Source organism: Malaya genurostris, chromosome 3, assembly GCF_030247185.1.
Source record: "Malaya genurostris strain Urasoe2022 chromosome 3, Malgen_1.1, whole genome shotgun sequence".
In the NCBI taxonomy this organism is placed as follows: domain Eukaryota; kingdom Metazoa; phylum Arthropoda; class Insecta; order Diptera; family Culicidae; genus Malaya; species Malaya genurostris.
Window position 1 is genome coordinate 224,137,377 of NC_080572.1, and position 24,255 is coordinate 224,161,631.

General features: G+C 38.5%; 1 protein-coding gene across 1 annotated transcript in view; it reads left to right on the forward strand.

Moving 5' to 3' along the window:
* Window positions 1-24,255, forward strand: part of LOC131434957 (neurotactin) — a 111,360-nt gene that overhangs the window by 80,964 nt on the left and 6,141 nt on the right. The window contains exon 4 of the mRNA XM_058602332.1: window positions 15,351-16,418. Within this exon, the coding sequence (XP_058458315.1) occupies window positions 15,386-16,418 (1,033 nt within the window). The 5' untranslated portion in view covers window positions 15,351-15,385. The remainder of the gene's footprint in view (window positions 1-15,350; window positions 16,419-24,255) is intronic.

Consider the following 24,255-nt stretch of genomic DNA (forward strand, 5'->3'; position numbering starts at 1 on the left):
GCTCCTTTTATGCACGTGAAGCGGCGGGGGTGTAGTCTGAGGAAGACAGCGAACAAGTCTCTAAGAAGGAAAGCGCATAAATTACTCTCGATCGCCGTTGATTCCGAACCGAAGTCTGGATTTTGGGTTTTTTTGGATATAGTTTTTCTTTTCTGGTCCAGACACAGATAGAGAGAGAGCATGAGGACGCAGCGTAAGTCGCTGGTAATCGATTGAGTTATGGCCGATCTTTATTGACAGTAATATAGGAGTTTGTTGGGACATTTACGATGCCAGAACGGAATGCTCATTAGGATGACTGTTTGATTTGCTACAGCGGTTGTAGCTTCGGAATGTAAAGCGGTGATGGTGGTTTGTTAGCTTACAGGGAAGCAGACATGGAATATCCATTTCTGGCTATTAATTCGATTTGACTAATCTAGCAATGATAACTATCATTTGTAAAACTAAAAGTTCGAAATCAGATGTTATCTGATTAATTGATTTACCAAGAAAATTTGGCTGCGGATTTGTGATTTGTGACCTTATTTACAAGGTGTGGAATCGAACTCAGAGAAACTACGCAAAATTAATTTCTCATTACACTATAACTATTTCCTACTGTCAGGAAAACGCAATGAAAATTTTTCTCGTGCAAATGTTATTTTAAAACTGCAACTAGCAAAAAAATTTTCTTTGAATTAACACTTTTTTCGAACGTACTTTCAACAATCCATCTCTCAGTGCGAGTTATTTCACACCTTGCTTTGGTCATATTAAAAAATCGTGAGAAACATTTTTCAAACCAACATCGGCACGAGACCTAAGCGGAATCCATTATGTGTGTTTGAAAAAACAATCAACAAGTTTTAGCCATTTAGCAACGATTTGTATAACGAATAAAAAAGCTGCCTCTTGAGAATTCCTCCAACGTTCCAGTTTTAATCAGTAAAAGAAAAAAAATTGTGCTAAAGAGTGTAATTGCTTAGCATGACGAACCACACAAACTAGCCGCTACCCGTTGGGGAAAAGCTTTCAATGTAGCAAGGAGTTGGCACTTCTAGCACAAACCTTTTTTAATAACAATTATGTCTACCGAATCCAATGCTTAGAACTGATGAATATTTATATGATTCAGCCCCACAAAGAGACGTCCCATAACAAAGACCAGACTGAGGCAGTATGACCACAACCGCAGCCGATTCTCATGGTTCCAAGATCAACCGATTAGTCAACTTCCAAGAGGCGTCGCCGATTGTAAGCTAATTGACACTCATCTCCTGTGAATCAACCAGAGCACAACACACATACTATATGAGCGATGAATGGGAAGCCGCCATTGAGGTTGAATTGAAACATAATGGGCAGCATTATTATCACATTTTTTCGGGAGTACATTACTTTAGCAATGAAGTCACACCATTGATTCAAACGACCAAAGGTCGAGTGCTCATTGCGAACGAGGGGAGGTTTGGGTATGACCATTGGATCGTTCGATTGATGAATCTGATTTTTATTCAATCAGTGCTATTTTATGGTATGAAGCTGAGACAAAAATGACATGATAGAGAATAGCTTGCCTCGTATATTATGGCCGAGCATGGCTGCGGGATCATCTAATTGAATTAACCCTCTATCTTTCTTCTGATTCCGTTGAATCACCAAACGGTTCACTAAACGAATCCGATACATCATAATCAAATACATATCTAGCTTTTCAAATTATTTGGAAGCTATTCTTTACGATTCCGCTTCCACAGCGGATAGAACTAAGTCGAAATAGCACAGTTGAATATTTAGATTCTACTTAAAATCTCAGGAAAACAGCCATTGTTGAAAAACGCTAAAGCAGTTTCCTCCGCTATTGCTTGATGAATCTTCAAGAAAAAAAACATCAGTTTGTTTAGACAAATGTTCCAAACAAACTAATATATCTTTTTTTTACTTTCTGCTCAACAACTGCGAAGAAAACTGCTTTTGCGTTTTGCAACAATAATGGTCGTTTTTCTAAGATTGTTGATTAGTTTACACTAACTGTAGTTACTCTTCGATGCAACAATTTTAAAAATGATGTGATTCCCACAATTTTAACAGCAATATTAGATTGTGCAATTTCTACCAAACGATATGCGGTTTTCTCAGTCTAATTCACATTATCAAACGATAATTTTATGATATTGCCCAATAGGGTAACAGAGGTATTTTGGCCCGCTTTAGGATCGATTTTATTTTGGCCCACTTTGTAAAAATATCCACCAAATGTTTTAATATCTTTGAAGAATCCTTCCGCAATAGGTAATTTAATGTGATTAGCTTCAAACTGATGCAACATGGGTTGCCTAAGATCGATTGAATCCATATAGTTTGTTAGGTGGGCCAAAATATATGAAGTGGCCAAAATACCTCTGTTACCCTATACTTTACTTTTATGGATACAATTTGAAAAGATAATAATAGTTGCAAATTGATGTGGTGAAGGGCACGCAAGATACTATATCCTGAAGCAGCACTTGATCTTTTACATCTGTGATTTTACATCTTATTAGATGCCCATAAATGAAGCGTCGCAGTTCACGCAAATTTACGTCGAAGAACATTTAATATTGTGTCTAAGACTCCAAAACATGAAATTCATTGAAATAAAAAAAAATAATATTGATAGCAACCACCGCGACTTGAACCGAAAATCATTGGATCGCAAGTACGTCTGTTAATCGACTAAGCCACAGAAGCATGCATCTGCTTGGCTGGTAAAAGGTGCATTTAAATGTATACAGTCGAACCTACTAGCAGAACGCAAGTTACAGTCGAAACCAGTAAAATTCAAGCTCATCTAACATTAAGTCATAACAAATAACATTTTCCGTCATTTGACAAATTAGGTCTTTATGAATTACTTCGTATGAGGAATTAAGTCACCTGTAAAATTCAAAAAATTTTAGAGTGTAAGCTTAGTTTAGCTCAACTGACCTTCTGGATGTTTTCCGAAATTGATCAAATAACATTTGAATTACATTCGAAAAACATGCGACAGATAAAAATAATCACTAAAATTCAATTGTAAATCCGAATTGTTTTCGAAACTCTACGGAAATAAATAAACACACATTTGCTATGTTTTTCAAAGTTGGTTTATTCAACTTCCTCTCCTAGAATAAATGCACGCACCTTCCATTTACCGGATCTTACTTACGCCTTTTCATTCACTCTTTGTTCCAAATCATGTAGTTTTAAAAGACCTTGCATGTTTTCCGCAGTTAACCCTTCCTAATTGCCCAGCATTCTTCTATTGAACGAAGTTCAGGTGAATTTGGTAGATTTGCCTCCTTCGGTATTCCAGCACCGATTTCGCGTAATGACACGATGCCAAATCGCCCCAAAACAAAGTGTCACCTTCGTAGGACCGGAGGAATTGCAGCAAGTGCTTCTTGAAGCTATACATCTAGAACCATTTTGAACCATCGATGGTACCGGTCGTTGCGTAAGGTTTGGTGAATTGCCCGCATCTAGAGATCGCAAGGCATACCCAGTACTTCTTGGCAAAATTGTCAACCTTATTCTCCCGAAACAGGACGGGGATCTGCTTAGAGTTCGCTATAAAGTACATCTCGTCGTCCGTTATTACGCATTTCGGCTGCATTAACTACTCGGGGCTATCGAAATCTTGCTGAGATAGAGCTATACTTTTTTCAGTGATATTGTAGAATACTAAGAATTCCATATCTTAGGTTAGAGGGTAGATCTTAGGTTCTTGAATTAACAGTTTTTTCAGGAAATATGGTTTACCTCGACAACACAATAAAGACTGTCCCAGAAAGTATGGACGCACTTTGATTTGGCTGTAAATAATTCACAAGTGCTAGATATACAAATTTTATTCGATATACTGATAATATCAGACTACAACAACAGAATATTATTCTCAACATTTGCTACTTAGCCATTGTAGACTAGCTGACGCACCTTCTTGCGAACGTTCCTCATTAAATTCCGTACAGACTTCTTGGCGACAAGTTTTGACACTTTTTTCCAATCTTTTTCGAACTGTTGAATGGTTTCGGCTGCCGAGACATGTTTCCTAAGATGTGCCTTCGTTAATGCCCAAAATTCCTCAATTGGTCGAAGTTGTGGGCAATTTGGTGGACTCACGTCTTTTGGTACGAAAGTGACATTTTTGGTAGTATACCATTCTACCGTTGATTTCGAGTAGTGGCAAGAAGCAAGATCTAGCCAGAAGACAACAGGATCCTTGTGGCATCGAATCATGGGTAGAAGTCGTTTTTGTAAACATTCCTTGATGTATATTTCGCTGTTCATTGAAGCAGTGGTGATGAAGGGTTTCGAAATCTTACCGCAGCTACAAATTGCTTGCCAGACCATAGCTTTCTTACCAAATTTTTCGACTTCAGTCGATGTCTCGGACTGGTTTAACAATTGCCCTTCTCGCACCGTATGATATTGTGGTCCCGGTAAGGATTTGTAATCGAGTTTCACGTAGGTTTCGTTGTCCATGATTATGCAGTTCAAATTTCCAGCAAGAATCGTATTGTACAGCTTTCGAACCCTCATTCTGATCGATGCTTCTTGTTTCGGACTACGTTTTGGTTGTTTCTGCTTCTTATAGGTTCGACGATTCAAACGTTCTTTAGTACGAAGAACATTTGACTTCGAAGTGCCCACTTTTTTGGCCACATCCCGAACTGAAACCTCCTTCTTTTGCTCGAACGCCTTCAGTATACGTTTATCCAACTGAGCAGGACATTTTTTCGACCCGTTTTCGGTTTATTCTCAAAGGTGTTATCCTCATCGAACTTCCTGATTGCATTTCGCACGGCTTTTTCACTTACTCCTTCCAGTTTTGCTATCTTTCTCAGTGACAGTTCGCGTTCTGTGCACCATTTGTACACAATTTTTCGACGTTGTTCTGCTGAAAGTCCACGCTTTTCGAAACAAACAAATGAAAACGAATAAACAACTGCACAAGTGGTTAGAGAAGAGTGTAAACAACAGGACGCAGCCATATAAATTGACAGATTCTGAACCATTGCGAAATGGCAGCGGTTTTTGGTTGCGTCCATACTTTCTGGGATAGTCGTTATTCCAAAAAATTTAAAAGCTTTACAATGCGTTATTTTAATGTTGCCTTGTCCAATAGTTCAATGTTCATATAAATATAAGTCTATTTCAAATAACGATGGTCCAGAAGGAACATTTCTCATTTGACTGCATTTAAATGCTCTTACTTTTGCCTAATATATATGAAAAAAAGCAGAGCTGTTATTTTTCATCTCGAATAGATCAATTGTGTGTCAAAGTTGAACATCTTCTCCATGCAACCAATTCTTTTATCCATCTTCAGTGCGTACTTCCTTGTATAACTCACACTCGTCTCGAAAATCGTTGAACTATTCACCGCACATAGGAATGTCGAAATGTCAATCGATTAAACGTGTAATAGATTAATAACCCTGATAATCGATTAGTTTGAATATCATATTCGATTATTTAATAATCGAGTGATTTGAAAAATCCGACATCCCTAGCCGTTCGTTATTGTTGTACATCGTACATGTTCGTCTTATACATTCGTTCGTCATTGGCGGCGAAGCAGCGTCTACGTCGTTCGAAACCCATACGAATACCTCTCGGCAGCCGACTGCTACCTCTGATTATAGATTTCCATACATCTTTATGGTAGCTCAATAGACAGAGTAGTCCATCGGATTAAATATTGAACTCTTACTTTTAGGAAATGCTTTTTTGTAAGTTTCATTTTCAAATTGTTTCCGATTGGTTACTAGTGAAAAAATGAAATACATGAAAATTTCCTAAATTTAAAGCAAGTATTGATCAGAATCCCGGCGAACGACCATAATTAGGTTAAATCCGGGAATAAATTAACGATATAAATTTATAAATCTATTGATCAGAACCAAATATCCTTTAAATGAAACCGTAGAGATCAAAGGACTGTTTGTGCATGATTGGTTTAAGTGGTTACATGTATTTATGTAGCTCATATTACTTTTTATGTAGTTCAAATTACTTTTGAAGCTCTTCGTTATGATTTTTTTAAAACCACGAAATGGTAACCTCCGCTTCACTTATTATAACAAGTCTATAAAATAGACATGAATCTCTCTCGATGAATTTCGATTGTTCTAGATCCTTTTTGTACACAAAAAATTTATCACAGTTCAAGCTTCACAGCAGGCGGGAAGCAATGATTATCGTAGACATTGTTTACTGTACGCAAAGTAGAGGAAATGACTACTAAATTACAATTATATATGAAATAGCCACCACGTACAGGTATGCATAAGTTTAAACGTCTTAATACTTGTCCTAGTAGTTCCAAGAGTCAGTCGTTTTCTTTACTGTGAAAGCACAGCGGTGGAAGCTCGAATTCTAACCAAATTGATAAACTAGCAATCGTTGCGTTAGAAGTGAATTTTGATGCGAATCATTTCAAAGTACCAGCCGTGGGAAATCGAGCCATCGTTCATTTTAGAGCTATTTCACCTTGTCGTTTTTCAACGATTTGTCAATATTTTTCATGTAACGTTTAAAAGTTTTTTGGATGTAGTGATATCAGTCTCATTTGAGTCCTACGGCCTAGGACATTCAACATCTGGACTTATTCATTCAGAACCATAATAATGAAATAACAAGGTTAATTACTAAAATTGAAGATCATTTATTGCACTTTCAAAGAAAAACATCACCAAAATTTTCCGATTCGGTTTTGATCACGTTTCGAGCTTTTCTTAGAATATTACTCATCATAGTTTGAACGCTTTGTTGGGTAGGCTAAACGGTCATTTTGTTCCACCATCATTTTATTTGGTTGCATCTCAAGTTCACTTTCCACTCTTCTTCAACTTCTATTGGACAAGTGCAATATATCTCAATTGGGCGGAAATAAGGACATTTTAAGTCCTTTCCGAAGTAATGAATTCAGTTGTGAATGAAGACACTGTACTGTAGGCCTGCTCCGTTGTATTGGCCAAATCAGGCCAAAACTGCATAGGTCTACCCTCAGCCTAAATGCACGGAAGAATGAGCTTTTACAGGAACTCCAGCATTCGAAAATCGGAACGGATTTTCGTTACAATAATCCGTTTTTGTCCGCGGCTGCAAATATATTGCCTGATCATAAGCTTTCTTGCGAATTTATCGGAAAAACCCGAATTTGAACTAGATAAGGACATCATCTCAAGCAAATAGCTTTAAAGAACTTCTATCCGAAAGAATGCCCATAATCCTTCTTCATGTATGATTCGTCGTCCTGTGCGTGCGTCCGTCAAAAATTGTTGAGCTGCGCAAGCTGAATGAAAACGAGCAAATCATGTAAATAGGACTATAAAGTCACATCTTGTGACTGAACATCCAGTTGAAATCTCAACCATTTAAATCCAAATTATAGTCTGATTTGACTGCATTTCTCGCTATGTAGTACATTTCGTATTTTGAAGGAAAAAACAGTTCTGACTGTCTGGTTGAAAAAAACACGAGTTGAAAAAACATAAAAATACACTTAACACTGTGTCATAACGTACTGTAAATGACACAAAAAGAGTTGACAAAATGAATCCAGCACCAAACTGTCCATCAAGTGAAAGTATGTTTAATTGATAGTGTCGACACGAATTCAATTAACAAATAACCTTTTTATGCAACGGAATTAGGTGTTCCACGGGAAGTACCGCCATATCGCCACGTGACAAGCCGCCATCACTCTTGAGAACCACTCAAGGTATCATCTTAAAACACACTTTTTTGCGTCAGAATTCACACATTAACAGCTAGACATGCTAGAGAACAAAAACATAAAGAAGACTCAAAAGAGCAGAGTTAATTTACATACGATCATGTAAATGGAACCGACATTCCATTCATTGAGAGCGTCTTTGTTTGAAATTCAGAGCACAGCCCTTTGCTTGTTCCCAAGGAGTAGTCACTCCAGTCACTATGTGACACACGCGCAAACCTCACCGAAGGATGACAAACTTCCCACTCACTCCTACACTGCTAATAAGAGACGAGATGAGCGAGGTGTGAATGCATCATCTTCCTAATGGAAAAAAAGGTATCTTATCCGCACCCTTCGAGGCATCCGTCATGTGATTAATGACTATTAGGGAAGATACGAAAGAATTGATATGTTCTAGGTATCTATCGTTCAGTTATGGTCGTGCTGTGGCAACGAAATCTTTTTCTTACAGTACTTGCCAGTGCCCCACGACATCGGATGCATGACCGTCGGGTTCCTGGGGTCTTGCTGACATAACACATCGAGGAAGTGTAAGCCGCTGCGGTGCGGTAGAACTGAGTTCGGAATTGAAGCACGCATCGACGCTCCGGGTGTGTGTGCGTGTGTGTAGATATCCAAATCCAAATATGATCAGGAAATCTGTCTTACTGGGTGCCCGGACTGGATGACGACCAGGACGGACGGTCATGTTGTGTTTGATTCACACTTTCCCGAAAGGTGCGATGTGTGTATTTACAATGGGTAAGGAAAATAAACAAAACAAGAAAGTAACATTAGACGACGCGGCGAAATGGTGGTAGAGCTGCTCTAGGATGCATCCGTTGATGATCTGTTCTCGGGGAAGGGTGAAATGTAAGCAATGTGGCATGGTTTGTCAGACAGAGTGCAGCAATGTACATTCAATAGTCATAGATTTTGGTAACAATTTTGGGGCAGTAAACCAGTACATTCAGGCTAAGCTTAAAAAATAAATAACTATTTGCTTTTCGTCAGATTTTTCGGTTCATCGTTTTAAATCAGTGACCCAAAAAGCAGACCCACCAGTTGGTGCTGGCTCATGTTCAGTGGGCAGTAAACTAACAAGGGCCAACAGCTGGGCAATGATTCGCAAATAAATTACATCGCCACTTTAAAACATCTATCCGAGTGATGCTCAGAGAAAACGTATTCTTAACAAGTTTGTTAGAATCGTAAGGAAATTTGCAAATTCCTGAATATTATGTGGGTCCGACTTCCGGTTCGAGAGTAATGGGGTAAAATGTGCAAAAAAAGAAAATATGTGTTCCAACTTTTCTCATAGATGGCGCGACTGATTTTCACAAACTTAGGTTCAAATGAAAGGTCCTGTGCGCAATTTCTGAATTTCATGCGGATCCGACTTCCGGATCCAGAATTATAGGGTGACGTGTGTTAAAAATTGTATACCATCACTTAAAATGGGGAAAAACCTTTAAAAAATTCTAAATCGACCTCAAATCTTTTCCAATTGATAGTTTTTATCAGTAGACGGTCAAACAAACCGATTTCGGTTATTCTTTTAAGAATCGAAAAAAAATATTGTGAAGAATACCACAGTATTCTCCTGTTTTCGGTTTGTACCAGTCTTCATGAATGACGACAACTGTTCTTCGGATACTTCTATTACTTTTTTTTTATTTAAATAATCCAATTTTGAAGGCACACTACTTAAGCTTCTGCTGAGGGCAGAACAACTTTTACATTGGTAACAATTGATCGGGCAATAGTCGTTCTTCAAAATGAGAACATCGCTGTTTTTTCTAAACACTTCAAGATGAAGTAGACCAATTTTCGATCATAACACCCTTAAATACAAACATTGCATTTCAAAGCTCTGTAGTTGCAATGATTAGTAATTCTCTCAGCCATTCCCAAGTAACATTTTTAATATTAATAAATACTTGTAGCTATCTTCAATGCTACATAATAAATCTTGCATTAAAACTTTAAACTCCACGAAAGCCTACTGAAAACCTCTATAAGAGCATGTTCCTGCCAAGTGGACCATTCTTCATAAGGTTTATAAAGCAAAGTGAAGAATCAGCATAAAGCTGCGTTAAAACTTCAAATTCAAGAAAATTTTGAAACCAGCTTTACGATCAACATTAAATTTATTTGGATGGAATGAATTCCGCTCTAAATAAACTGTTGTTTTGGTAATATTTTTCCTGACTATTTGTGTCATGTCTGCGTTGAATGCAATCAGTAAGAATTCATTGAATTTTATTTACAAGTTTGAGGCTTTAACCGAACGTAAAAACTTCATGCGCTTTTATCGTGAATGTATGGATAAAAATAAGAATTATAACCATTCGCCTTGAAATAAATACGGGTAGTCTCCATGATTTATGAAAATTATTTTCTGTGATTCATCGTCTTTTTTGTATAAAACTATTTCGTGGCGGTAAAACTTGTGCATACGTTCTGAACATGAATTATAAAAGTCTATCATACTTCCTCGTTTTTGCATTTCGAAGTTTATTTGATGTCAATAAAGGCTACGGCAAAGAACATCATAATGGCGGCCATGAAATTTTCTTTAATGCAAATTACATTTAATCTAAGAAGCAATGAATCAAATAGCCCACAACAAGAGTGTCATAAATGTACTTTAGAACCCTCAAATTTGCTCTGAGTGGAACTGTCATTAAATGAACACGCACACACAAAACTAGATTTATGAAAGAATTTAACTGACAATAATGTTTTAAAGAAAATTTTTTAAAGCAATATTAAGAGTGTTTGTATGGTTTTATTCTAGTACAAATCGATTTATTTTTAGTCCAGTTGTTAGTCTAGGTAAAAGGTTTTATAGAAGCTTTAAAAACTATGATATTACTTGTCAAAAGCGACACTTATTATAGTTGTTATAAAACAAGTAGTGATTGAACAAGCAATCACAAAACTCCTATAAATTATAATCAAAACCATAAGGCATTCGAATTGTTACTTGGGATTAGTACAGCAGAAGCTATGAAGAGTAATTGCTCGAGCCCTATCATTGACCCTCAGGTTGATTATGTTACAGTGATTGTACAGTATATTTGTTTTCTAAATTCGTTGAAGTCAACTTGCATTTGCAGCACCATCAATTGAATGTAATTGGAAATAAAATTGTAGGGCTTCACAAGCAGGCTTTTGTAATTTAAATGTAATATGGGATGCCAGAAGTTCACAAAAAGAAAAGTCTTGACATTACATTCCGTTTGTGGAATTTGATCTTTCTGTTTCAACAGACTTCGCAGTCACTTCTTGGCGTTCAGAACTTAATTATTTTTAAGCAAAATTAACTACACAGTTAGAAAGAAACTTGTAAAATTCCATCGAATCATCTGTAACAAAAAACATCCATCCTGTATAACATAATTATACGTATAATTTGAAAAATTCATGGCTAGAAAAGCAATAAAACTAAAATAAAAACCCTTTTTCAATCCACCTGGTGGTGTAATGATGCCTTTGTCATATTACTTATGTTCTGACAAGATTTTTTCTCAAACTTGAACAGAATCAACTTTCTTTGGTAAAAACTACCATCACCTTTTCGATTTGTAAACAGCTACTTCAAGTTCACTCTATACAAAATTGAACAAGCACACTGTGTTTGGCGGGTGCGTTTTTTTTTCTTCCGTACCAGCACGTACCGATGCATACCGATTTTTCATAATTTTGTATGACAATTTGAAAGTTTTGATACTTATTGTCCTAAAATTTCGATTCTATAATCGAAGTGAGTTCCGTTTTTGGAGCTTTCCTTTACTATTACCGGTGCGTTTGGAAGCAGAAACCGGGCACTAGTAGCCTCAAAGTAGATTTATATATCCACTAACTAACAAGGTCTGCCAACTAGATGAATTTACCAGTGAATTTTATGAAAATGTGCCATCGCTTGTAAAAAAATACACATGAAATTGAAAATTTTTACTAATCGCACTGTAATTCCAGAACCAGAAATCGGATCTGGATCATCTTCTTGGGGACTTTTTAAAGAATTTCAAGACCTTTCATTTGCATCTTAGTTTGTAGAAATCGGTTATAAAATTTCCAAGAAAATTTAATGCGCATTTTCTGATAGATTTGCACATATTACCTTGTAATTCAGAAAACCGGAAGTCGGATCGGGATTATATTCAATAGCGATCTATGAAACCATAAAACCTTTGTGAAAATCGGTTCAGCCATCTCTGAGAAAATCGATTGAACATACATACACACATACATACATACATACACACACTCACACACACAGACATTTGCTCAGTTCGTCGAGCTGAGTCGAATGGTATATGACATTCGGCCCTCCGGACATCAGTTCAAAAGTCGGTTTTCGCAGTGATTGTATAGCCTTTCTACATGAGAAAGGCAAAAAGCCTTTCTATATATACCAGGAAGAGATTTGAACCGAGGATTGCTAGATTACAAAGAGCGTCCGTGTATCAATTGAGCCACGGAAACACGTATCCGTTTGTCGGATAAATGGAACATATGAACAGATACAGTCGCACAAGCAAGCCGTGTGGAAGCGGCAAGTGATAATTGTGTGCTAAACATGTTAATCTCAATCAATCAAATTTGTGTTACATTCAATGGAAAATCATGTTTAATGCAGATTACTATCCTCTCTTTTTAATTTAGCATATAAATTCCTTTACATTTATTTATCAGATATATTTACTGTGTAGATTGGAATTAGTACTCCATTCAGAAGCTTTACCCTGGCTTATGAAACATTGTTTAAAAAAATGTTATTGCATTTCCTTCTTCATACCTTTTCGAACATGGATTCACTGTAGTTATGTATATTCGGTAACCGAACAGAGAAATTGCTTAAACCAGTAAATTCGAACATCAGACACATCGTGCATGAAAGATTTTGATTGCGTTTCGAACAAGATTAAAGCTTACATTGTGTATCGCTAGAACAAAAGAGTGACTAAATAGAAAAGCAAGAAGCATGATAATAGGGACGGGTATAGAGCGCGGGGCTCGATATCTAACCCCAAACAAAAGGTCAGAGTTTTTCTGGCACGAAAAGACGAATAACTTTAAAGTTGAAGCCTCTACAAACAAAACAAAAACAAAGTGCCCAATGTCACGCTAACAGGGTGACGTCGACTCGATAATGCCTTTTTTTGTATCCCTTCTCTCTTTTGCGCTAGCGAATGTAAGCGTAAAGCCTTTACTGGTTCACGCGGTTGATGAAAATGGTGAAAAATTGGGCCGATATCGTGGTCAATCGGTCCGATGATCGGACCAATGCGGGTCGACAAAATCCACTGGGTAGCAGAAAATTATGTTACGATGGCCAGTTTAAGACTAAAATTTTGCGCTATTTTTGCAGCAAACTGGTCTAGAATAAAGTCTGTCCCAGAAAGTATTGACGCACCTAGTTTTCAGTGGAAATAATACGGAATGTTGGACATTTAATTTTTATTGGATATATTAGACTAACACAACAGATAAGTCCCTATTCTCAACATTTATTAGCTTGCGATTGTCGGTTAGCTGGCGTACCTTTTTGTGAACGCTCTCTATTGAATTCAGGATAGACTTCTTGGCAACAAACTTTGACATTTTTTTGCAATCTTTTTCAAATGTCCAAAATTCTTCAATTGGTCGACTTTACGGACAATTTAGCGGTTTCATGTCACTTGCGAACAAGTTTCTTAGAGACGGTCCTCAATCCGCATCCTCCTTAAATTCGAGGAAATCATTCTGCCAATTGAACCACTCTGGATGTGATGAAACACAACTCCGAAGGTAATCCGATAGAAAAGAACTCCGTTCGGGCTGTGAACAGCCGGAGTGGTTCAACCAATATAATCTCTCTTCTATTCTTCTGTTAGATAATGATATGTGAAATCTTGTTATCAAATGTTTTGAAAGAAGACTTGGTTGTTCGATGAGATTAATTTTTTTTAACTTGTAGCATTGAAAAGGAGTATAACTTTTGTCTCCATTTCATTCTATTAAATTCGGAGAGGTCCTGAATAAACCTAATAAAAAATATCGAAGGAGTTGAAAATAACTTTCTTGGGATTGAAAAAAAAGCATTTTAATTAAAATATATTTTTTACATTGTAGTCAGTATACTAGATTCTGCGATATTTAAACTTTGTTGAGACATCTTTTGATATTCAGGAACTAAGGACAGTTCGAGAGAGCCAAATCGAAAGAGTAAAGTGAATGAGAAAGCAATTGAATTCCTAAGTCGTTGATTTCAACCATGGTTGCGATGCTTTTAGACACCAGCTCATTGGCTAGTGCAGAAAAAAAGTGTTGGTTCATTTAAAGCGGTATTGCAACGTTTTCGACCTTCAATCGTTTTAACAATGCGCAATAATACTCGCTACTGATGTTTCTTTTTCCAAAGCAGTCCGCCGAAAGTATGACATGACAATCCTAGAAAACCGATGGCATGACCCATTGGTGATTGCAACGCAATTTGGTGGTCAAGGAGAATAAGTCAAGAGTAACTCAATGTATTGACATTGAATTTTTCATTTGATGGGCCCTAGAAATAATAATATTTCCAAAATTGGCATTTGGCCAACAAAGTTCGGGATCCCCTCTTGGTTTCAAATCAACCAGAAAGTCGCGACTCAATCACGAAAAATCACCTCGTGACAGTGATTTATTTTAACGAGCCCACAAATTGCATCGAATCTCGTACGGTAGCGACTGCAACTGCACCAAATAGAAACGAAGCCAAGGTCTGTTCCATCGTGTAATGCTGCTCCTTTGTGATTTGTACAGTATTTACAGTTAGCAACTGACTTCCATTTCCCGGCTTACAGCGAGTGAACGTGCGCGCAAAAACCGTAGACCTTTTCGTATGATCTACGGAAAAGCTTTGGCTTATAGCATAAAACGAGATCCGAGCATCACTGCAAATAATCTCAGCTGGTGCAAGGGGGCAATGATTGGATTGATGGTGCATGTGAAGAGCACGAATATTACCGCTCCCTGATTTCGAAGACTCGTTCTCCTTGTTCTTGTTTTTCTTCTTCGCGAGTACAGAAATTATGAGCACTTATTACCTAGTTTGAATCAATGAATGGATTACACACTTCACTTTCCCAATACTGGCTGGTGGAGGACCGTAAACGGCAATTTTAGCCAACACCAATGTAAAGTTGGGTCAGCCCAGAACGAATGACGCGTGAAGAGCGAGGTTGAAATAAATTTAAATTGAACTTCTGCCACGGTCAGCAAGATATCGTAGCTCCATGCATCAAAGAGAACGGGGAAAACGAACGAGAAGATAAAACTGCAACTGGGTCGTAATGCACACAATGCACCCGACTTGGACTACTGCTTTGAGCCGCGTGAAATGGAAGCAAGAAAATGCCATCAATTTACTACATTACTGGTGTAATCACGAGTAACTGTTATCTGGTTTTCTTCTGGTGCCCTCCACATTCCGGACCAGCTGCTTGCAAAGCCTCGAAAAGATCCGTACAATTTATTAATCTGACCAGGTCTATCTGATGAAGTTGTGTTTAATCCACTAAATGAAAAGAAAAATTGTAGATATCAAGTGTTATAATGCTTTCTATTTATCTTTCTTCTGTTGCAGATTTTGCGCACAACCGTTAGAAAATCTCATTAGCCATGGGCGAGACGGACGAGAAAGACACCGCGCCACCGACGGTAACCGAGAAGCCAACCACGGAAGCACCTGCACCTGTCTCCGACGTCCAGGAACCGGAGCTGGACGCAAAAGAAACCGAAAAGCTGTTGGGTCACAGTGATGAAAAGACCGATGAAATTAAAACCGAAAAACCTGCTGACGAGAAGAAGAAAAGCAACGAGAACGTGAACGGAACTGGCGAAGAGATCATCAATATCCCAGAGGAAACCGCGACCGAAACTACCAAACCGACCGAGGATGACAAACCCAAAACGGATAAACCGAACAAAGTACAAGCCGAGGAACGGGAGGTCAAACCCAAGAAAGTTCCGGCCGGTGCCTTCAAACTGCCAGGTTTTTTCAATAAGAACAAAGCCAAAGAAGCAGATGGTGCTGACAATGAACTGCTGGAGAAGCAAGATGCTGAAAAAGAGGTGAAACCTTCTGAATCCGAAGAAAAACCGAAAAGAGCAGGATTCTTCGCTAACCTGCGGTTGAGAAACCCCTTTGCCAGAAAACCTGCCGAAACCCCAGCGACCGAAGAATCCAAAACTAAACCAGAAGAAGAAGAAAACGACGAAGTAACGGCTGAAGCCACCGACAAAAAACCGGATGAGGAAGAAACTCCCGCTGAAAAGAAGGAAGAAGAAGTTACTCAAGCTCCGAAAAAAGGACTACTGGACGCTTTGAAGGTTCCCCTGGCAAGCATAATCCCCAAACGATTCAAATCCGGTTCCGGTGAACCCGAAAACGACTTAGAGCTCGGTAAGAGACCGAAAAACCAGGCTGGTCTTGCCTCGATGGAAACTCTGGATGACTCGATAAAAGATACGGAACAGCAGAAGGATACCGTCGATAAGGCGGCTGCGGCAACCGCCGCTGCCAACGGTACCGACTCTGAAGCACTAGTCAAACCCGAAGAGAAGAAGGATGCCGAGAAGGATGAAGCCGATGAACAGACGCCCTCGAAATATCCATGCCTGGAGCGAATTCGGACGTACAAGTGTTCAGTTGGTAAGTAGAAATTTTACCCGTTCGGAATTTCTCGTCTCAAAATTCGTTCACAACCAATGACGTATTAATGATGTATCAATTTGGTATGACAATCAAGTGTATTGAATATAAGCTATCCACAAATTTTTCTATAAAATTATGATAAAAACGATATTTCTCGATGAACATTAGAAAAGGTCCCAAGTGCAAATGACAGTTTTTTTTTTTCATAAATACATTTATTTCTTAAGGCAGTTTACATAAGTTTTTCTTCGCCGTAGCATCACTTTTACATAATATTCTTATCCTAATTTAATTCTAACATAGTCACAACGTTTTGCATTTATTAAAACATATTCTCTTATTACTTAAATATCATCTTAGGTAACTCGTCATTAATTATGAAATCTACTCGGAAATATTATTTGAACCAAACGATTAACTTCTATAAATTATAAAATAAGCTGTTATTTTCAGACATTTTGTTAATAATTTCATAAACTGTTTCGAGTTTGTTTGTATCATTACATTATTTTTATTCTAATTTAGCTATTGGTTGAACTCATGGACGCAGCTGGGATCAGAACTAAGTCTTGAAAGGGGCCTTTATTAAATTGAAACTCCAGTTTTCTTTATGAAATGATAAATAAGTTTCATGTATGAAAGGTCACGACAAGCAAGAATGTCTCGAACTGGGATATTGGATAGTCTACCTTGGGTACGCAAAGAATTTATTAGTTGAGATCTGACATCACGATACTCCACGCATGTCCAAACGACATGATCAATATCTCGATAACCTTCGCCACAAGCACAATGATTAGTCTCGGAGAGCCCAATTCGAAGGAGATGTGCATCTAACGTGTAGTGATTGGACATGAGTCTGGACATCACACGAATGAAATCTCTACTCACATCCAGTCCCCTGAACCATGCCTTTGTCGATATTTTCGGAATAATTGAGTGCATCCACCGACCCAGATCATCTTTATCCCAAGAAGCTTGCCAGCTGGCAAGTGTTCTTTGGCGAGACGAGCTATAGAATTCGTTGAAAGCAATTGGTCTCTCATAAATTTCACCCTCAATAGCACCACGTTTGGCTAAAATATCGGCTCTTTCATTGCCAGGAATGAAGCAATGAGCCGGGACCCAGACTATAGTGATTAGATAATTATTGTTCAATATGTCGTTCAGGCACTGTTTTATTTTGCCCAGGAAAAACGGTTCAGTCTTGCCAGTCATGTTTGAGCGAATGGCTTCAATTGCACTCAGACTATCTGTGAAGAGGAAATAATGGTTTGGAATTAATGTTACGATTACACTCAAACTATAATGAACTGCTGCTAGCTCTGCTATATAAACAGATGCAGGTTCTTGAAGCCTAAATGAGGCCGAAACATTATTGTTGAACATACCAAACCCTGTCGCTTCTTCAATTCGCGATCCGTCCGTGTAAAACATTTTCTCAGAGTCAATATGCCTGAACTTACTTGAAAATATTTTTGGGATTTCCGTCGAACGTAGATGATCCGGGATTCCACGCACTTCGCGCTGCATGGATGTATCGAAAAATAAAGTTGAGTCAGGGACATTTAGGAGGCTGACACGGATAGGAATATATCTTGAAGGGTTGATTTCCTGTGACATATGGTTAAAATATACTGTCATGAATTTTGTTTGAGATCGAAGCTCGACTAGTCGTTCGAAATTATTAATTACCATGGGATTCAGCACCTCACATCTTATTAGCAGGCGTGATGAAAGCTCCCAAAATCGATCTTTTAATGGAAGAACTCCCGCCAGAACTTCAAGACTCATTGTATGTGTCGAATGCATGCACCCTAAAGCAATTCGCAAACAACGATACTGAATTCGCTCCAGTTTGATAATATGAGAGTTTGCAGCGGAACGAAAGCAAACGCATCCATATTCCATCACTGAAAGTATCGTTGTCTGATACAATTTTATTAGATCTTCCGGATGAGCACCCCACCAAGATCCTGTTATTGTTCGAAGAAAATTTACTCTTTGTTGGCATTTTGTTATCAGAAACCTAATGTGTCCTCCCCACGTGCATTTGTAATCGAACCACACCCCGAGGTATTTAAAAGTTAAAACCTGTTGGATCATTCTTCCCATCATATGGAGCTGAAGCTGCGCGGGATCATGCTTTCTTGAAAAGACGACTAACTCTGTTTTCTCCGCAGAGAATTCGATACCAAGATGAACAGCCCAATCGGACAAGTTATCTAAGGTATCTTGCAATGGTTTATGCAGATCAATAGCTTTGGGTCCAGTAACTGAAACCACGCCATCATCTGCCAATTGTCTTAGTGTACATGGGGTTACTAGACAGCTGTCAATGTCATTCACGTAAAAATTATAGAGGAGCGGACTGAGGCATGAGCCTTGCGGGAGACCCATGTAACTATTTCTGAGTGTTGCCAAATCGCCATGTGAAAAATGCATGCGTTTCTCTGACAAAAGGTTGTGCAAATAATTATTTATAACCGCTGGGAGTCCATTTTGGTGAAGCTTGTCTGAAAGAACATCAATGGAAACTGAATCGAATGCTCCTTTAATGTCTAAAAATACAGATGCCATTTGTTGCTTTTGAGCGAAGGCAATTTGGATGTCAGACGAAAGTAATGCAAGGCAATCATTCGTCCCTTTATTTCTACGGAAGCCAAACTGAGTATCTGACAACAAACCGTACGTCTCGACCCAAGTGTCGAGACGTCGTAGAATAATTTTTTCGAACAATTTTCTGATGCAGGACAACATCGCAATGGGTCTATATGAGTTGTGATTGGAAGCTGGTTTCCCCGGTTTTTGAATGGCGATAACTTTCACTTGTCTCCAGTCAGGTGGAACAATATTTTGCTCAAGAAACTTGTTGAACAATTCCAACAAACGTCTTTTTGGGAGGTTGGGCAGATTCTTCACCAAGTTGAATTTAATTCTGTCCAACCCTGGAGCGTTATTGTTACAAGACAAGAGTGCTATAGAAAATTCCATCATTGAAAATGGGTTATTAATAAAACCATTGTTTGGAGGAGATTCCCGTATAATGCTCTGCGTAGGAACAGAATCTGGGCAAACTTTCCTAGCAAAGTCAAATATCCATCGGTTCGAGTATTCATCACTCTCATTGCCCACGTTACGATTCCTCATTCGTCTGGCCGTGTTCCAAAGAGTGCTCATTGAGGTATCTCTTGACAAACCTTCGACAAAATGTCTCCAATAGCTACATTTTTTGGCTCGAAGTATGCTCTTGTACTTGGTTTCTAAAATCATAAGTTTTTCAAAATTCTGAGGAGTTCCTCCTCCCCGTTTTAGAAACGTCTTGCAAGCATTTTGTTTTGCGAGTTTAGCCTCTGAGCACTCTTTGTCCCACCAGGGGTTGGGAGGCCTTCTGTTAGTCGTTGGCCCAGGAAAGCGTTTAGTTTGGGATTGTTCTGCTGCCTCCAGAATCGAACAAATGAGGAAGTCATTCTTCAAGTGGAGGGAGCTCTTCCATTGAATTCAAAATACTAGAGATCCTACTTTGGTATTTAATCCAGTCGATATTTTTTGTCAAATCATATGGAATACTAGCTGAAGTAGCAATGCAATTGCTACTGCTAATTGAGATGATGATTGGTAAATGATCGCTACCGTGTAAATCAGGCAGTATTTTCCAGGTGCAATCTAGTCGAATTGATGTTGAGCAAAGAGATAGATCTAATGCACTTGGGCGTGCCGGAGGTCTTGGGATCCGTGTTATGCTACCCATATTTAATACCGTCATGCTAAAATTGTCACAAATGTTTTGTATTAAAGATGATCTGCTATCATTGTAAACGGAACCCCACATAATACCGTGCGAATTTAAATCCCCCAGAATCAATCGTGGTGCAGGAAGGGCTTCAACCATTTCATTAAGCTGTTGCTGTCCAACTTGTGCTTTTGGAGGAATATAAACCGAAGCTATGCAAATATCTTTGCCTTTAATGTTTATTTGGCAAGCAACAACTTCTATACTAGAAGTTGAAGGGATGTTTAATCTATAAAAGGAATAGCATTTCTTCATTCCCAAAAGCACTCCACCATACGGAGAGTCTCTATCGAGACGTATAATGTTAAAATCATTAAAATTTAAAGCTATGTTTGAAGTAAGCCATGTTTCGCATAAAGCAAATACATCACATTTTTGACTATGCAATAATATTTTAAATGAATCAAGTTTTGGCATGATGCTTCGACAATTCCACTGCAGGACAGTGATTGTATCATTTGCGACGGGTGATAAATTATCCATCAAAAGATACAAAACCTGAGACAATTGGCCATTGAGCTGATAACTGCTTCAAAAAGGTTCTAGCTATTGGAAGGAATGCCATTATGAGGGTCTTTAAGGGTTCAGATATATTGAATGCTGAGAAAATCCATTCAACAATTTCCGAAAACTTCAGTAATCCTGTTGGTGGCTGTGAAATGGAGCCCACTGGATTATTATCTTTTTCTGTACTAGATCCTGGATTGGTTTGTGAATTTGACAAACCAGGAGGCACAGTCTTTGGTTTTGACTTTTTTTGTTTAACACGGGGATCTTTTTTTGAAGATGAAATTTTAGGTGTCTTTTTTGGTAATTTGGAGGAAGACTTCTTTCTCTTAACTGACCCTTGGGTAGTGATAAACGAATTACCTTCACTATTTTCGTCAGAGTCAGAGTCCTCTGGTTCCTCTAGATTTGAAAACCCGTTTTCGGTTTCCAAAGGGGGGACATCAATGACCGTTTTAAGCATTTCTGCATATGTGCGCTTAGACCGTGCTTTTAAAGAAAGCTTAATTTTGTCTTTGTGCACTTTAAATGCAGTGCATACTGAAATATCATCATGAGGACTATTCCCACAATAAATACATTTTTCAATTTCCTTGTTGCAATCATTATCTTTATGAGGCCCTTCACACTTAATACATTTTGGTTTATTACTACAGTAAGTAGCTGTGTGGCCGAATTTTTTGCAGTTCGTACAATTCATTACATTTGGAACAAAAAGCCGAACAGGGAGGCGAATTTTATCGACATAGACATGGGACGGCAACGCAGACCCGGCAAATGTCACTCGAAACGAGTCTGATGGGCGATAAACTTTTTTTTCCTCTTCATGAACTACTGAGTACAGTTGTTTGCACTCCAGTATTTTCACACCCTCAAGCATAGAGTTCTTGAAACGACCAACACCATGCTTGAGTAAATCATCTACCGAAAGACTCGCTTCGGTAACAACACCGTCAATTTCGACATCTTTGGAGGGTATGTAAACTTTATACTCTTTATTGAAATGTTCCGAAGAGACAATATCATTCGCGTGTTTCAAATTATTTACCACAACACGAATTTTATCGTTATTTACTTTTATGATCTCTTTGATTGAAGAGTATCGTGATGTCAAACCTTTATTAATTTGAAAAATGTTTAATGGCTTTGATATACGTCTAAAAAAGACTATCCAAGGCCCAGAAGAGCTCTCCTGATATTTTTTCGTTCGTGGGGGTATCGGATTCATGCTAGGATTTACGTCCATGGATTCATCCATTACATTAAAATTTTTAACTAAACTTTAAAATAAAATTTGAAACCAACACTACACAGTACTCAATCAAAAGGAAAAGAAAAAACTTCTACCTTGAAATTGTTGTCTATCTCCGTTGCACTGCCGTGTAGATCCTCGTTGCTCTAGATGTTCTTGTTGGATGTATCTGGACGTTGATACAATGCTGAAGCTCACTGTAGCGATAGAATATGATGTGATGCTACTGCTACCTGACATCCAGCACCACTCGAATTCCGATTTGCTTTCGTCTTCGCCAGCTGTAACCAGCGCAGGTCACCGGTGTATACCTGCGTGTTGTATGGCAGTGGAAAGACCGAGTTGTCTTGTCTCCTTCTTCCTAGTGCTCCGCACCGATATGCTTCTGCACCGAAGTGCCTTCGCACCGGTGTGCCTTTGCACTCTCCTGCTTCTATGTGCCTTTGCACTCTTCCTCTTCGATGTGCCTTTGCACTCTCCTGCTCAGCACTTGTGGCTGTATATTGCGGCCTGGGTAGAGTTTGGGAAACGCCCTTTGTTGTTTCCTTCACCAGCTTGGCCCAGCACTAGGGCTCTCTTATGCAGCACGACTATACGTTTTAACGGCTGCTGCCAACAGGTCTCTACCTGTAGTTCAACCGTTGTTGTATTTAACGCGTGTAAACCAACCAGCGTTATTAAACTGTACGCTTCTATACACAACCTTCTCGGTTGAACGGCTATTACTGAATGTCTGAAATGACAGTTCTCTTGGTTTACTTTCTCTTTCAATTATTACGGCAAATTCCAGTAATTTTCCACAAATTCTACAGTGCATATCGAAAGTTGATGGTTTTTTGCTATTATCCTATGTAAAGTGTTAGATGGAAAGATTGCAGATTGGACCGTAATACTCGAAAGAGAAAGTAAACAAAGAGAAACTGTCATTTGCACTTAGGACCTTTTCTCGTGTCTTCATTTTATTCAAACTAAAAATTTATCCATCATTGTACAAGGCTAAACTTGAGCATAATGAAAACCGGATGAAATTTAAGTTATTCCTTGACGAACTTTTGATCGAACGCTCTTCTTCAAGTTCCGGCCAAGTGTTGCATCGCATCTATTGGACGCTTGAGCCCAAATTTTTTTTGAACACCTGCATGTTCCCAGCTGCCTTACCAGTCTTCTTGAAGACCCTCTTCACGATTGCTTAGTAACGTTCGATGAGTCGAAACTGAGGGCAATTTGGTGGATTAATATTTTTCTCAACGAAATTTATACCCTTTCCCGCAAGCCAATTGAGAGTGGTTTTGGCATAGTGAGCCGAAGCCAAATCCACCAGAATAGTGGAGGTGTACTATGCTTCTTATATAAAGGAAGCAATTTCTTCTGGAGACACTCAGATCGACAGATTTCTGCATTTATAGTTCCGGCAGTGTAAAAACTGGTTGACTTCAAACCACAGGAACGTATTGCTTGCCATACCAGTGCCTTTTGACCAAATTTCCCCACTAGAATCGACCCGTCCGCATCGCTCACATCCTCCCCAACGACGACAGTAAAGTATTGTGAACCTGGAAGGGTTTTTTAGTCCTCCTTTACATAAGTCTCATCGTCCATCAAAACGCATGCATCCGGACACTGCAAAAGACGCAAATACAATTTCCGGGCCCTTGTTGTTGCTCACTTCTTCTGTTCTACACTTTGTTTCAAGATTGTCTGCTTCTTGTAGGTCTTCAGGTGATTTCGCCTCTTGATACGCTGGATCATTCCGACACTCGTTCCTGTTTTTTTGGCCAAATCACGTATTTACATTAACTCGTTCTTCATGATTAGAGATACCACTTTCTTGTCCAGTTTCGGGTTGGAAGAACCGGGTTTTCTGCCTCTTCCTGGTAGCTCATCCAAAGAATAGTGTTCCCCAAACTTATTAATGATGGTGTTAACACTGGCTTGATGAATTTCAAACCGCTTCATCAATTTTCTCATAGTAATACCCTTTCTCACTTAGCCATGTGTCAAGAAAAACCATCACAAATACGTGCGTACAGCACAAATGTATGTGAATAGCTTATTTTCGATACACTCCTTATTGATTTTAATTGGAATGACTAGTTAATAAAATCAACTTCTCATCAAATGTATCAGAATTGCGTCTCCGCATCAATTGCAACCATAGCTTAAACTTGTCACGTATTTTCAATGAAAAAATAAAATTAAACAGCTTCATCTGTATTTGTTTTTACTTTCTGCACCGTAAATGATCGCATACATAACAAACGAAGAGAGAGGAAACATTTTCG